The 15086-nt window shown below is 38.4% G+C and overlaps 2 protein-coding genes across 3 annotated transcripts in view; one reads left to right on the plus strand and one right to left on the minus strand.

The window, feature by feature from the left end:
* Window positions 1–9381, plus strand: part of ELK3 (ETS transcription factor ELK3) — a 64529-nt gene extending 55148 nt beyond the window's left edge. The window contains exons 4-6 of one of the 2 annotated variants that reach the window (XM_077845901.1): window positions 846–968; window positions 2427–2486; window positions 6850–9381. In XM_077845901.1, coding sequence (XP_077702027.1) covers window positions 846–968; window positions 2427–2474 — 171 coding nt within the window. In that variant the 3' untranslated portion in view covers window positions 2475–2486; window positions 6850–9381. The remainder of the gene's footprint in view (window positions 1–845; window positions 969–2426; window positions 2487–6849) is intronic. The other variant, XM_077845900.1, reaches the window with a different exon arrangement.
* Window positions 1–15086, minus strand: part of CDK17 (cyclin dependent kinase 17) — a 135063-nt gene that overhangs the window by 6838 nt on the left and 113139 nt on the right. The window contains exon 17 of the mRNA XM_077845899.1: window positions 12199–12230. Coding sequence (XP_077702025.1) covers window positions 12223–12230 — 8 coding nt within the window. The 3' untranslated portion in view covers window positions 12199–12222. The remainder of the gene's footprint in view (window positions 1–12198; window positions 12231–15086) is intronic.

The raw sequence follows: 15086 nt of genomic DNA on the forward strand, positions 1-15086 counted from the left end.
ATTGACATCACAAAACCACTGAGGGGGCTCCTTCTAGTCAGCAAAGGTGCAAAACCACCATGGGCCAGGGAGTTTGCCTCAGCTGAGAATAAAAGCCATGCAGACATACCAGCTGGAGCGAGTTGTTTCTTCTGTGCTCTAGCTAGCTTGCAGGCCAGGACCCCTGCTGTGTGTGTGCAAGCAAAGGCAGTCCTTGGCGCTCTCCTGGGAAACCCCACAGTTTTGGCTTTACACGCAATCTAACAAAGAATTTTTTCCTCTTCCAAATCATTGCCAGGGAGATGAATTCTCATCAGCCCCACATCCGGAGTGCAATCTGGAAAACCCAGTTCAGAACTTTTGAAGAAGCTGCTAACAGGGTATTTTAACAACAGATCCTAAAATCTTAAAGGGCCAATGATACCCACAAAAGTGAAGCTTGAGAGGCCCTTTTAAAAATGTGTTTGTAATGGATGTCCACTGTAGGAAAATATAGATTAAAAAAATTAATAAAGCCCCTTCATGGAATCTCATTTTGTATACACTAGATCTTGTTTAATGTGGGAAGGGAAACAAATTGAAGAAACCATCTGGACAAAAGTTGCTCTGAACTTGAGTCTTATAACTAGACTGTTTAGGGAAGGTAACTCGTCCATACTCTTCTCCTTTATGAAATTGCTAATACAATAGCACTGAAGAAAATTCAACTGTGTGCAGCCTTGCAGAAATAACGTAGTTGTCAGATTTTCCTAAAACGGGAAGGCTTGTTTCTTGGTTCATGGCTAGTGCGCCTGGCCACACTGCTGATCAGGGCCAGAGTCAGGTGACACCTTTATCACAATCTGTGTGTGTGCTTTCTTTCCCAGACACCAAATGGATTGCTCCTGACCCCGAGTCCACTGCTATCCAGCATACATTTCTGGAGCAGCCTTAGTCCCGTTGCTCCACTGAGTCCTGCCCGGTTGCAAGGGCCAAACACGCTGTTCCAGGTGAGCATTTAGAAATCAACGTTTAAACATCAAGCTTCTAAGGGATGTTTCCCCAGTAAATCCTGCAAAGGTAACAAGAGTTCTGCCCTACGTTTGGTTAAAATGGTAAGCTTCCAAAGGGAGTGCATGAGGCTGCAAAAGCCAGCCTTCAACAGCAGACATTTTCACTGAGGCAGAGGTGGCACATCATGTCAGATATCCACAAATAGAACAATTAATTCTTGAAGTGTTTGGGTATTTTCACGGACTATGAAAACTGGAAATTTATTAAGGAAAAGGGACTTTAAAAGAATTAAGCCATATACTGACATCACTTGAAATAGACTGAAAAACAGTAAGGCATGTCTCCACACTGTTAACAGAAAAGCTATCTGTATAATCCTGTGAACCATAATCAAGTTTTCCTTGTTCCATCGTAAGAAAGGAGCACTCAGGGCATTTGGTTAAAAACTAAGTCTTAGCTGTTTTATCTTGCACAAGTCCCGTTACTAGGTAGACACACTTATTATTCATTCATACACTAGAATCTTGCGATAGCGCTGCCTGCGATCATGTGGTAATCAGTATTTCCTCCTTGAGACTCTAAGACTGTTCTTCACAAAGAGATTACTAAGAGAATAATAGAAACGGTCCTAGGAACAAGAGTGAAGCAAAGCTGGGGGCAAGTGAAAACCCCCTCAAACTCTAGCCTGTCTCACTTGAATCCCGTGCCTGCCCCCCAGTGCGGCTCACCCAAGCTAGTCGTAGTTCTTTTGCTTCTGTTGCATCTAGCACTGACCACTCTGTGTTATGATTGCCTGCTCACCTGGCAATCTCCCCCACTAGACTGTGGGCCCCCGAGGGGCCAGAACTGCATCTTGTTTATTATGGTGCCCTCCCCACCCCATGTCTGGCATATTGCGTGGCACACAAATGATGCTTAGTAATTACCACTGAGCAGATACCTAAGAATTCACCAAGAAATTGGGACACCAGGCCGGCTCAGTTTGTAAAGCATGGGATTCTTGATCACAGGGTCAGGAGTTTGAGCCCCACATTTGGTATAAGGGTTACTTAAAAGAGAGTAAGAAATGTCTGACTTAAGTGTTAAAAAGATCAGGTCTCTGTGTTTTGAGTTGGTCATTTTGTTTGTCCTCCCTGCCAGGAGCGATACATGCTGGGATTTAAGGTCTCGGAAGAAGGGTGGAGCTAAAGAGGTTTTGACTGCTACCTTGCTTCTCTGGTTTCCTAGTAAGGTTGAGGTAGGATATGACTGTACATCTCTAGGTAATCAGGTTTCTCTCCTGGCCTATCATCACAAGAAAACTGAGCTATGGTCAAACACAGACAACATGTGGATGCTTAGCCCTTTGAACTCAGGCAGGGAAACAAACTAGAACCAGTGAACAAATGTAGTACTGGGAAAGTTCTAGATTAGTAGTGTTTTGGTGGAGAGCTGAAAGACCTTATTTCCTCCAGGTATTCAGATTGGAGCAGCAGTACTTCGGCATCAGAGCTGCTGAGTAGAGCATGTGTAGGGTAAGCTCCATGGACACAGGGACTGCAGTAGTACTCTGGTCCTAGACTCTAGCAAGGCCTCTGTAGGGTTCTCTGGGTATTTGTGAATAATGAATGGATTCTCACTGCCCCTCTTACTGGGAATTCTTCCACTGACTGGTCAGGCCTTGGGGATCTCCAGGGAAGCCATGGAGGGAACTGTTGTTAGGGAGTTCTTTGGGATCCCTTGCCCTATGCTAAGCCTCTTCCAGCCCATCACTTCTAGCAGTAGCAGTGGCTGGTGAACATAGCATTTCCACACATTTGCAGGCTATTCGGAGCTCTGGGTGTTGGATCCACGTACCCCTTTCTCTTCAGTCACTGTTGTAGACTAGTGGCTCTTGAAGATTAATGTGCAACAGAATCAGCTTGGATGGTATGTTTAAAAAGATTTTGCTGGGCTCCAACCCCAGAGTTTCTGATTTAGAAGGTAGGTGTGGGACGTGGCCTGATTATGACATCTTTTCAAGATCCTAGTGATGCTGCTGCTCCAGGAATCCACTATGAGAACCATAGCAGACCAATGGTTCCTAATTTATAACTGGAATTCTGCAGAAGAAATTGCTGCATTTTTTAATTTCACAAAATGTACCGATTACCAGAAGCATTCAAAAACCATAAATGGGAGGTAGGAATGGGGAATACAATCATGTTTAGATCGTTGGCAGGGCCTTCTGCCCTCTTTATGTGACTGGGTCCATAAAACTAAAGAAAAACTTTGTACTTTTAAGACTATTACTCTTCCTATAAGAGTAGTTGTGAAAGAACTTGAAGTTAGCAGTTTTTTAAAACATAGAGGAACGAACATTCGAAATTCAGATTATCAGCAGTGCCCCTTTTATAAACTATTAATTTTCTTCAAAGTAAACCTTTCATATATATGTATTGGAGCACGAAAAGAAGTACACTTGGGCTACAATAAGTGTTAAATGATGTTTGGCAAATTTCCTGTTTTAAGGGAAGGAGAGAAAAGGTATTGGCCTTTCTGGAAGAGGTATATTTAAAAATGAGATTGGGGGATCCCTGGGTGGCGCAGCGGTTTAGCGCCTGCCTTTGGCCCAGGGCGTGATCCTGGAGACCCGGGATCGAATCCCACGTCGGGCTCCCAGTGCATGGAGCCTGCTTCTCCCTCTGCCTATGTCTCTGCCTCTCTCTCTCACTGTGTGCCTATCATAAATAAATAAAATAAAATAATTTAAAAAAATAAAAATAAAAAAGAATAAAAATGAGATTGGTCTGAACAATTTGGCATTTTGAGCTTATCTACAAGATGTCTGTTCCATTTTTGAAACAAATTTTGATGAAATTTGGCATCAATACAGATATCTTGAAACAAGGCAGAATTAAGTTTTCAATTGAGAATGTTTTCTGGGTGTTGTAATTCGAATCTAACCCAGAAAATATTTGCAGTGCTGTTACCAGGGATTGTAGGGAAATATACAATATGGAACTAATTGATCTATAAGCAAAACATTATAGGAACCCAATAGGCCTAGTTTTCTAGCTGGGGACTAGATGAAGGCTCCAGGGAAGAACTGGCACCTGAGCTGGGACAATAAGACAGGATTTTGGCAGAGAGAAAAGCACCTTCTAGATAATGTACATGATTTGGATATGCAGGTACACAGTCTGTTCAGGAAGGGACTGGGTGATTAGAAAAGCACCTGTGAGCCTTGAATAGTATGTCCACCGTATTCTCTTAATTGATAACCATGGAAAACTTTCTTAGCTGGAGATAAATAGTATAATATCTGTTTTTGTTTTTGTTTTAAAGATTTTTGAGAGAAGACAAGGGAGGTGATGGAGGGGGGAAGGTAAAGGGAGAGAAGCAGGCTCCTGTGCCAGCAGGGAGGCTGACCTGGGGCTTGATCCCAGGACTCTGAGATCACGACCTGAGCAGAAGGCAGATGCTTAATCAACTGAGCCACCTAGGCACCCCTAAAATCTCTATTTTAGGAAGATATTGTTGATCCCAGTGTGGAAGAAGGACTGAAGAGAAAGGAGGAAGTGTAGGGTGCAGAAGGTATGAGGAATATTTATACTACTGCGAATACTGAGGGGAAAATCATCTTCTAGAATAGTAGAAATAGGAATATATTTAAAAGACATTCCAGAGGTAAAATTGAGACTTTTAGTTTGGTTTGAGGAGATTAGGAAGAGGCAAAAGACTTATGTGATTAAAAGATTGAACAATGTCTAGAATACATTAGCTCTCACTCATAGCATTTCCAAAGCACTTTTTATGGCTTCTCAAATACAGCTGATCCTTGAACAATATGGAGGTAGTTGACTACACCCCTTACAGTTGAAAACCCATGTTTAACTTCTGACTCTTCAAAGCCTTAATTACTAATATCAGAAAGATTTCTGGTCAATATTAGGCTAACAGGGATGCCTGGGTGGCTCCGCGGTTGAGTGTCTGCCTTTGGCTCAGGGCATGATCCCAGAGTCCCAGGATCGAGTGCCATATGGGGTTCCTTGCATGGAGCCTGCTTCTCCCTCTGCCTGTGTCTCTGCCTCTCTCTCTGTCTCTCATGAATAAATAAATAAAATCTTAAAAAAAAAAAAAAAGATAAGGAAACTAAGGCTCAGAGACGTTGCTCAATTTACCCCAGATCACACGACATTAAGTGGCAGAGCCCTGATTCAAGTTTAGGGTCATATATCTATCACCACTCTCACTGACTTAAGAGTGAACATGGAATAACAGGTTTTTGGTGAAGACGCATTGATGGGGATGTCTGACACGCAGGATAGGATTGCTGAGTCCAATATAGGAGAAAGGAAGCTGGGAACAGAAGTTTGGGAGGAATGTTGCAACTGAAACAATTGGACGTGGGGAGTCAATAAAGATGAAACATGCCAGAAAAGCCAAAGCCAAACTACAACTGCTTGTATAGAAATAAAGAGCAGAGGGCAGACATCAAGAATATACATTTTAAAAACAGTAGTATTAACAAAATCTAAAGGTGATTCTTTTGAAAACACCAATAAGATGGACAAAAAACAAGAAAAAGATTGCAAATAAGATAAGAGAATGAAAATTCAAAGCCTGTTCTTCATCCTGAGTTCACTCTTAAGTCAATGGGGATAGTGATTAGGAGCATGGATCTTAATATATTGTTAATGAACAGTATGCAAACAGATTTGATAACCCAGTTGAAACGGATAAAATTCTACAAGCAGCTAAAATTCCAAAGTGACAGAAAAGAAACAAAAGCCTTGAATATGCCAGTGACCCTCAAAGAAACTGAAATCGTATTTAAAGAGCACATCCACAGCAAGCCCTGCCAAAAAACAAGTTGGACAGTTTGGTACAAAAGCGCAGTATCTTTCAGAGTTTAAAACTTGGCTTTACTACTTACTAGTCTTTAACCAATCCAAACTTATTTGAACTCTGTTTTCTCTCCTATAAAATGGAGATAACCAAATTTACTTTACAGGCTCCTAAATACCAACTGAAATGACAACCATTGATAAACTGTAAGGCACTAGACATTAGGTTATTGAAATAGTTTGAAAATATACATTTTATATTTAATGTACTTCTAACTTGTGCTAGGCTCTATAGTTTGATATTTAGTGTTGAAATTTAATATTAACTTTTCCAGAATAAACAGAAATTTAACTAGAAGATAGCCCAGGAGATCATTTTGACATCTATCATCTAGACAATGAAAATCTAGTTGTGAATATAATATATTAAAAGGAGGCCCTTAATTATTCTTACTCAGTTGGGAGTGTAGCAGTGGTATTTCTCTTAGACCTGAGAGTTATCCTGTTTATCATCTTAGTTACCAACAATATGGAAATTAACTTTACTCTGTTTTGTTACTTAAGGGTGATCTATGAAGTTTGATATTATTTATCATGTAATTAAAAAATACTTCCTCAGTTCCAAAATATATTCTTGCTTTCCAAATCTTTTAAGGTAAAACATTCTTCATTTTTAACAGTTACTGAGAAAGCATCTTTATAGTACTCTGGAAAAACAAGGGCCATTTTCAAAATACAGTATTAGAAATTTTACACGTGAATCAGGAGAGTCAGTTGTCTGCGGTTTTTAAAATTACTTTAAGGCAAATCAGCGTCCTAAGTAGCTTGAAGCCTTTTAAAAGGAGTATTAGAACATGCTTTAGCACCATGTATACATTTTTTTTTCTAGTGGCCTAGGCATATAAAACAGGGACGTTTTCTGGGCCTTATCCCTTTTTTGCTGTATGTAATCTTGATCTCATTCTGTAAAAATAGTCCTAGCTATGCTCTGTTTCAGAATGTAAAGAACTCAAGTTTATCCCAATGGGTCTGCAATAATAATTTAAAAAAATCTTCTGTTCCCTTACAGTTTCCAACACTGCTTAACGGCCACATGCCAGTGCCAATCCCCAGTCTGGATAGAGCTGCTTCTCCAGTACTGCTTTCTTCGAACTCTCAGAAATCCTGATGACATCTGCCCACAATTAAAGACTTATTAACTGATGAAAATAAAATTTGTCCCCATGGGCTAGTTTACCTGTGTCATGAGAAGGACGTTGTGAAACCCTCTGTTAATTTGGTTTGCACTTTTCATAACATGGATGGTCTAGATTTATGTTAGCATTTTTAAAACTTTTTTTATATTCAAGTATATATGAAGATCTGTTTGGCATTAAGTGATTTTTAATGTTTTTGTTTTTATATTCTCTTATCTCTTAAGTACTGAACACTGTTGACAGTGAAGAACTTTTCTTAATGGTTTTCAGTGTAACTAATAAGGATGTGAAGCTTTATTTTCTCTAATTCCGCATATGCTGAACTATGCTTATAGACACTATAACCAGCTGTGCCTTCCTTTGCATTTAGTTTTATGTAAATGGTTTATATATTTTTTAGTATTAAGAGAAAATGTTTGAAAGACAAATTAGTATCAAACAGCTCTCTAGTAGAATCATTATTTTTCATAAGTAGGCAATATGAAAGCATATTCATATTTTTCTTTTTCGCTTTCAATTGTATAAGAATTGCCTTAGAACCTCTTTTGAACTGAAATTCAGCAAATGTTCAATTTAATGTTTTTATAAAAGAAACTAAGCCATATCTAGAAAATAAACATTCATAAAAGAAAATGTTCTAAAGTGCATTTTTTTTAAAGTGCATTTTTTAAAGAATGAACTTTGAAAGCCTAGCCACCAAGTAGTTTAGAATCTTTTAGGCTCCTCCCAAACAAAAACCTGAGATGGAAATCTATCACTCTACCATGCCCCTTGGAATATCTCCTATGTAAGCATGTTCTTATTTCAAAAAATTACTTGTGCTTCTCCCAGTTTTCCATAATCACACCCGATACATTTCCTGTATCGTTGTAAGTTAGGGTTGCTCTAAAACCCTAGAACTCTTAACATGTAAACATCTTATGCTTTGAAGAGGCTCACAGACTGGTGATGAATGCAAGAATTTTGTAACATCTGGTAGCTTCAGGTGTATAAGGCATAGCCTTATTTGTGGAAACTGAGAGGTAGGATACACTGCTTATGTATTACTAAAGTTTATGGTGAGAATGAAGGAAATTGGATATAAGAAAATATAAAATTCTTCAGGAATCTCATTGTAGAACTGAACTAACAACCTGGAGCACTCAGCAGTAAATTCTTTTTTTTTTTTTTTCCCAGCAGTAAATTCTTTTGTGTAGGGTAGAGCAGTGATAACAGAAACATCAGCAGGTGCCACTCTAAGGCATTGTTCTGTACATGAAGTATGAAAGTTCTAATGTGAAGAGAACTGCAAAGTGCCCAGGGCTTTCAAGATCAGATTATCATCCTCAAATATAAGAGTAACAAGGCAATCTGAAATGTGGCTGAATGACTCCAAAGTAAGGGTTAAATGACAAGATTATGAAAAAGGGTAAAAAAATAAAGCTTATAAAAACATATTTTTTAAATTTTCAAAAAATCTAAGAACTGTTATCCTTAAAATCTTGAGATTTTCAATTCTGTGTATGGGGATGTATATACATCTCTAACATAATTGGAATATAAAGTAAATTATAAAATCCAGACACTACTGTCACTCCCTCATAAGCTAAGGCTAATTCTGTACTCAAAAGAGCTGGTCCAGGGAACTGATATTTACCTGACCTGAAACGTTAAAGGTTTCACCACAGTTTCCAGATAAGGCAACTGGAAGTTGCCTAAGGCCACACAGCTCATTAAAGGTAAAACAATGATTGGTGCTTAGTCCAGTTCTGTTTCCCATACCTAGCTGTAACTTCTGGCCCAAAACTGTAAGGTAGAAAAAAACAGGTAAAGATAGAACATTAAAAAAAAAAAAATTGTAAGAGAAGAATATACCCCAAATGTAAGATTCTTACAGAGAAACCAATGCCAGTTAATCAATGTCCAAAAATCTCAACCCAAAATGTATATGCTGATTAGAAATGCCCAAATGACTCTAAATCTGATCCTTGTATTTCCTTCCTTGAAATACATGTAATGATAGAATACATGTATGATAGAATGTATGATTAACATACATTCTAGCTGTTTATTAAAAATGGAAAAACGCCATGATTTTTATGGATCAAAAAACTTATCATGACACAAATACAGAACTGGAGATACTAAAGTATAACCCTTCTAGCTCTGCCTCATTCTCTGTGTGTCTTAACAATTATTTTAGTCAGAAAATAGGTTTCAAAGGACATATTAAATCACCTTTTTCCCTTTTTTATGTCTGCTTGATCAGTGTTAAACTGCTATGGCTAAGGTTTTATAGAACTATAACCTAAACGTTGTTTTCTTTGTACACCTCTTTTCTATGAGTGCATATCTTCATTCACTTTCATATATGTATCAATTTTACTGTTATATTATTTTTGTTCAATAAATACTTTGTGATAAAAGTGTGAGGAAGCAAGTGGGTTGGTTTACTTCCATTTACTTGGGATGATCCAAATTTTACTTTGTGTGGGTACAAGTTGGAAAATAAGTGTTGTCATCTAGCCTTAAATAGGATACATCATAACATGCATTGTATATAATATTGTATATAATATAATCTGCTTTAAAGAGATATTTAAGGAAACAGAATTATTGAAGTTGACTTAGGAGAGGGGTTGGGGGAGAACAGGTTTGAAAAGTGTCCTCTAATCTTTTAAACTTAAAGGTTTACCAATCATTCTATATTGGTGAGGAAAAAAAGAACAAATTATCATTTACTCTTTTAGCTGCAACTAATACCATAGTCAGTGGTGAAAGACTGAAAGTGTTTTGCCTTACCATAAAGAACATGTTGCCAATTCTACTTCAACACAGGACTGAAAGTCCTAACCAAAGTAATTAGGCAAAAAAAATAAATCCGTATTATAGAGGAAGTAAAGCTATCTTGATTCATGATGACCTGATCTTATATGTGGAAAAACTTAAAGAATCCACACACAAAAAAGAGTTAATACACGAAGTCAGCAAAATTATAGGATACAAAATCAAGACACAAAAATCATTTGTCTTTCTACACACTAGCAAATGAAAATCAAAAAAAATAATTAAAAAAATAATTCCATCTACAGTGACATCGAAAAGAATAAAATACTAAGGAATGAACTTAGTCAAGGAAGCACAGGACTTACACACTGAAAAGCTACAAAACATTACTAAAAGAAATGAAAGCTATCCTGTGTTCATGGACTCGAAAACTTAAGATCACATACTCGCAAAGTGATCTACCAATTCAATCCAATTCCTATCACAATCCCAATGGTATATTTCCTGGGAAACAGAAAAACCCCATCCTAAAATTTATTTTTTTCATTTTTTTAAAGATTTATTTATTTTTGATAGAGAGAGAGAGAGAGAGAGAAAGAGAGAGGCAGAGACACAGGAAGAGGGAGAAGCAGGCTCCATGCTGGGAGCCTGACGTGGAACTCAATCCCGGGACTCCAGGATCGCGCCCTGGACCAAAGGCAGGTGCTAAACTGCTGAGCCACCCAGGGATCCCCCATCCTAAAATTTAAATGGAATTTCAAGGGACCCTGAATAGCCAAAACAATCTTGAAAAAAAGAACAAAGTTGGAGAACTCACTTCTTAATTTCAAAATCTAGAAAGCTACAAGTAACCAAAACATTGTGGTACCGGCAGAAAGACAGAGATGTAGACCAATAAAACAGAACCAAGAGCCCCCAAAATAGACTCTCACACTTATGGCCAATTAATTTAACAAGGGTATCAAGGCAATTTAATGGGAAGAGTGCAGTCTTTTTAACAAATAGTTCTGGGAAAACTAGACATTCCCGTGCAATGTATAGATCCTCATTTTACACCACAAAAATTAACTCAAAATGGATCAAAGTTTTACATGGAAGCAATAACAAAACTCCTAAAACAGGGCAAAATATTCATGACCTTAAATTTGGCAGCAGTTTCTTAAATATGCCACCATGAGAAGTAAAAAAAACAAAAACCACCAAACAAACATGTCATTAAAAAGAAAAATTTTACATATTAAAAAAACACCATCAAGAAAGTAAAAGACAACCCACAGAATGGAAAAAATAAGTGCAAGTCATATACCTCATATGAGTCTACTATCTAGAATACATAAAGACAAGTGCCTGGGTGACACAGGTAAGCATCTGACTTGATTTCAGGTCAGGTCATGATCTCAGGTTCGTGAGATTGAGCCCCTCACTAGGCTGCATGCTCAGCAGGGAATCTACTGGGAAATTCTTAAAAAAGAAAAGAAAAAAAAATTAAACAACTATAGCTTAAATGACTTAACTCAACAACAACTTAAAAATGGGCAAAGGACTTGAATAGACTCTTCTCTAAACCAGATAAAACAAATGGTGAATAAGCATGTGATGCTCAACATCCTACTCACTTGGTTAATACAAATCAAAAGCACAATGAGGGACGCCTGGGTGGCTCAGGGGTTGAGCACCTCCCTTCAGCTAAGGGCATGATCCTGGAGTCCCGGGATAGAGTCCCAGGATCGAGTCCCACATCGGGCTCCCTGCATGGAGCCTGCTTTCTCTCTCTGTGTCTCTCATGAACAAATAAAATCTTAAAACAAACAAACAACACAATGAGATACCATGTCATATGTATTAAAATGAATATAATTTTTTTAAAAAGAAAAATAAGTGTTGGCAAGGATGAAAATTAGAACTCTCAGACATTATTACTGGGAATGTAAAATGGTGCAATCGCCATGGACAATCATTTGATGGTTTCTCAAAAAGGTAAACAGATTTAAAAAAGCCAGCAATGCAAATCCTAGGCATACAAACTCAAAGAATTGAAAACAAGGACCCACACAGATGCTTGTACACCCATGGTCATAACAGCATTATTCACAAAAGCCAAAAAGAGGGAAAAAGCTAGTGTGAAATCAATGGATATTTAAACAAAATGTTAAAGAGTATTATTTCAGCCATGAGAATAAAATTCTGACACATGCTACAACATGGATGAAAGCTGAAAACATCATTTTAAGTAAATGAAATAAGCCAGACACCCAAGGACAATCATGCTATGACTCTACGTATATGAAATATCTACAATAGGCAAATTCAGACACAGAAAGTACAGGCATACAAGGGGTGCCTGGCTGGCTCAGTCGGAAAGGTATGCGACTCAATCTCAGGGTTGTGATTTCAAGCCTCATGTGGGTGTAGAGATATACTTAATAAATGAAAATTTAAAAAAATTACAGGCATACCTTGGAGATATTGCAGGTTCAGTTTCAGACCACTGCAATAAAGCAAATACCACAATGAGGCGAGTCAAGTGCATTTCTTGGCTTTCTAGTGCATATAAAAATTATGCTATACTGCAGGCTATTAAGTGTGCAATAGCATTATGTCTAATAAAGTACATATTTTTGTTAAAAAACACTTTGTTAAAAAAAATGATAACCCATCTGAGATTTAAATGTGTCATGGTCCTTTTACTCTTGGAGAGTCTTGCCTTCATGTTGATTGCTGCTGACTGAGCAGGGTGGTGGTTGCTTGTAGAAGGCTGGAGTGGCTGTGGCAATTTCTTAAAATAAGACAACAATGAAGTCTGCTGCAACAATGGAAGGGTCCTTTCATGCTGTTTGATAGCATTTACCCATAGAACTTATTTCAAAATTGGAGTACTCTTAAACCCTGATGTTTTACCAACTAAGTTTATGTGATGATATTCTAAATCCTTTGTTGTCATTTCAACAGTCTTCATGGCATCTTCACCAGGAGTTGATTGCATCTCAAGAAACCACTGTTCATCCCTAAGAAGTAACTTCTCATCATTAAAAGTTTTATCATGGAAGTGCAGTAATTCAGCCACATTTTCAGGGTCCACTTCTAATTCTAGTTCCCTTGCTACATCCACCACATCTGCAGTTACTTCTTCCGCTGAAGTCTTGAAATCAGCTTCTTCCAAACTCCTGTTAATGTTGATATTCTGACCTCTCCCCATGATTCATACATGTTCTTAATGGCACCTAGAATGGTGAATCCTTTCCAAAAGGTTTTTGATTTGCTTTGCCCAGATTCATCAGAGGAATCACTATGGCAGCTATAGCCTTATGAGACTTATTTCTTAAAGAATAAGACTTGAGGGATCCCTGGGTGGCCTGGCGGTTTGGCGCCTGCCTTTGGCCCAGGGCGTGATCCTGGAGTCTCCGGATAGAGCCCACGTCAGGCTCCTGGCATGTTGCCTGCTTCTCCCTCTGCCTGTGTCTCTGCCTCTCTCTCTCTCTCTCTATGTCTATCATGAATAAATAAATAAAATCTTTAAAAAAAAAAAAAAAAGAATAAGACTTGAAAGTCAAAACTACTCCTTGATCTATGGGCTCCAGAGCAGATATTGTGTTAGCAAGAATGAAAACAAGATTAGTGTTGATTGTCCCTCTCCATCTGAGCTCCTGGGTGATCAGGTGCATTGCCAATGAACAGTATTTTGAAAATCTTTTTTCTGAACAGTAAGCTTGAAATATTCAGTAAATCATACTATAAAGAGATGTGCTGTCATCCAGGTTTTGTTGTTCCATTGACAGCACAGGGAGAGTAGATTTAGCATATTTCTTAAGGGCCTTAGGGTTTTCAGTATGGTCAATGAGCACTGGCTTCAACTTCTAGTCATCACCTGCATTAGTCTCTAATAAGAGAGTAAGTCTGTTCTTTTTTTTTTTTTTTTTTAAAGATTTTATATATTTATTCATGACAGACACACACAGAGAGAGAGAGGCAGAGACACAGGCAGAGGGAGAAGCAGGCTCCATGCAGGAAGCCCAACGTGGGACTCGATCCTGGGTCTCCAGGATCATGCCCTGGGCTGAAGGTGGTGCTAAACTGCTGAGCCACCTGGGCTGCCCAGTCTGTTCTTTTTTTAAAAAAAGATTTATTTATTTCAGAGAGTGTAGGAGTGGGAAGGGAGAGGCAGAGAGGGAGCCAGAGGGAGAGAAAGGAGAGGGGGAGAGGGAGAAAGGGAGAAGCAGACTCTCTGCCAAGTGTGGAGCCCAACACAGGGCTCAATCCCACATCCCTGAGATCATCATAACCTGAGCCAAAAATCAAGAGTCAGGTGCTCAACCGACTGTAACTCAGTCAATCTTTTGAAGGTAGGCACTGACTTCTTTCTCTCGCTTTGAGATCCAGACGGCATCTTCTTCCAAGAGAAAGTTATTCTGCCAACATTAAAACTCTGTTTAAGGTAGCCATTTTCATTAATTATCTTTGCTTTATCATCTGGATAACTTACACTTTTGTTTGGCAGACATCTTTCCTTTAACCTCATGAACCAACCTCAGCTTCAAACTTTTCTTCTGCAGCTTCTTTACCTCTGTAAGCCTTCAAAGAACTGAAGAGAGATAGGGCTTTGCTCTGGATCAGATTTGGCTTAAGGGAATGTTGTGGCTGATCTGACCTTCTACCCAGACCAATAAAACTTTCTCTGTATCAGCAATAAGGTTGTTTCACTTTATCATTTATGTGTTCACTAGACTGTTCCTTTGCATTCACAGCTTGGCTGATTGGAGCAAGAGGCCTAGCTTTCAGCCTATGCTAGCTTTTGACATGCCTTCCCAATTAAGCTTAAATCATTTCTAGCTTTACTTTAAACTCAGACATGTGTGACTCTTATCACTTGAACAATTATAGGCCATCGTAGGGTTATTAATTGGCCTAATTTCAGTACTGGGAGAATAACCTGTTGGTGGAGCATTCAGAACACCTAATAACATTTATCAATTAAGCTCATTGTCTCGCATGGGTGTGATTTGTGGCATCCCCAAAACAATTACAGTGGTAATATCAAGGATCACTAATCACGAATCACCATGACAAATATAATAATACAATTCTAAATACTTTGAGAAATACCAAAATGTGATGCCGAGACATGGAGTGAACAAATGCAGTTGGAAAAATGGCACTGGCAGGGTTGCTACAAACCTTCAATTTATTAAAAACAAAACAAAACAAAACACAGTATCTGCAAAGCACGATAAAGTGCAGCACAGCAAAATGAGTTATGACTACACATCAGAGGTTACCAGAAGCTGTAGGGAGGGGGAAATGAGGGAGGATTTCTTAATGGGTGTAGAATTTCTGTTTGGAGATGAAA

The sequence above is a fragment of the Canis aureus genome, chromosome 13, assembly GCF_053574225.1.
Source record: "Canis aureus isolate CA01 chromosome 13, VMU_Caureus_v.1.0, whole genome shotgun sequence".
NCBI classification, from domain to species: Eukaryota; Metazoa; Chordata; class Mammalia; order Carnivora; family Canidae; genus Canis; species Canis aureus.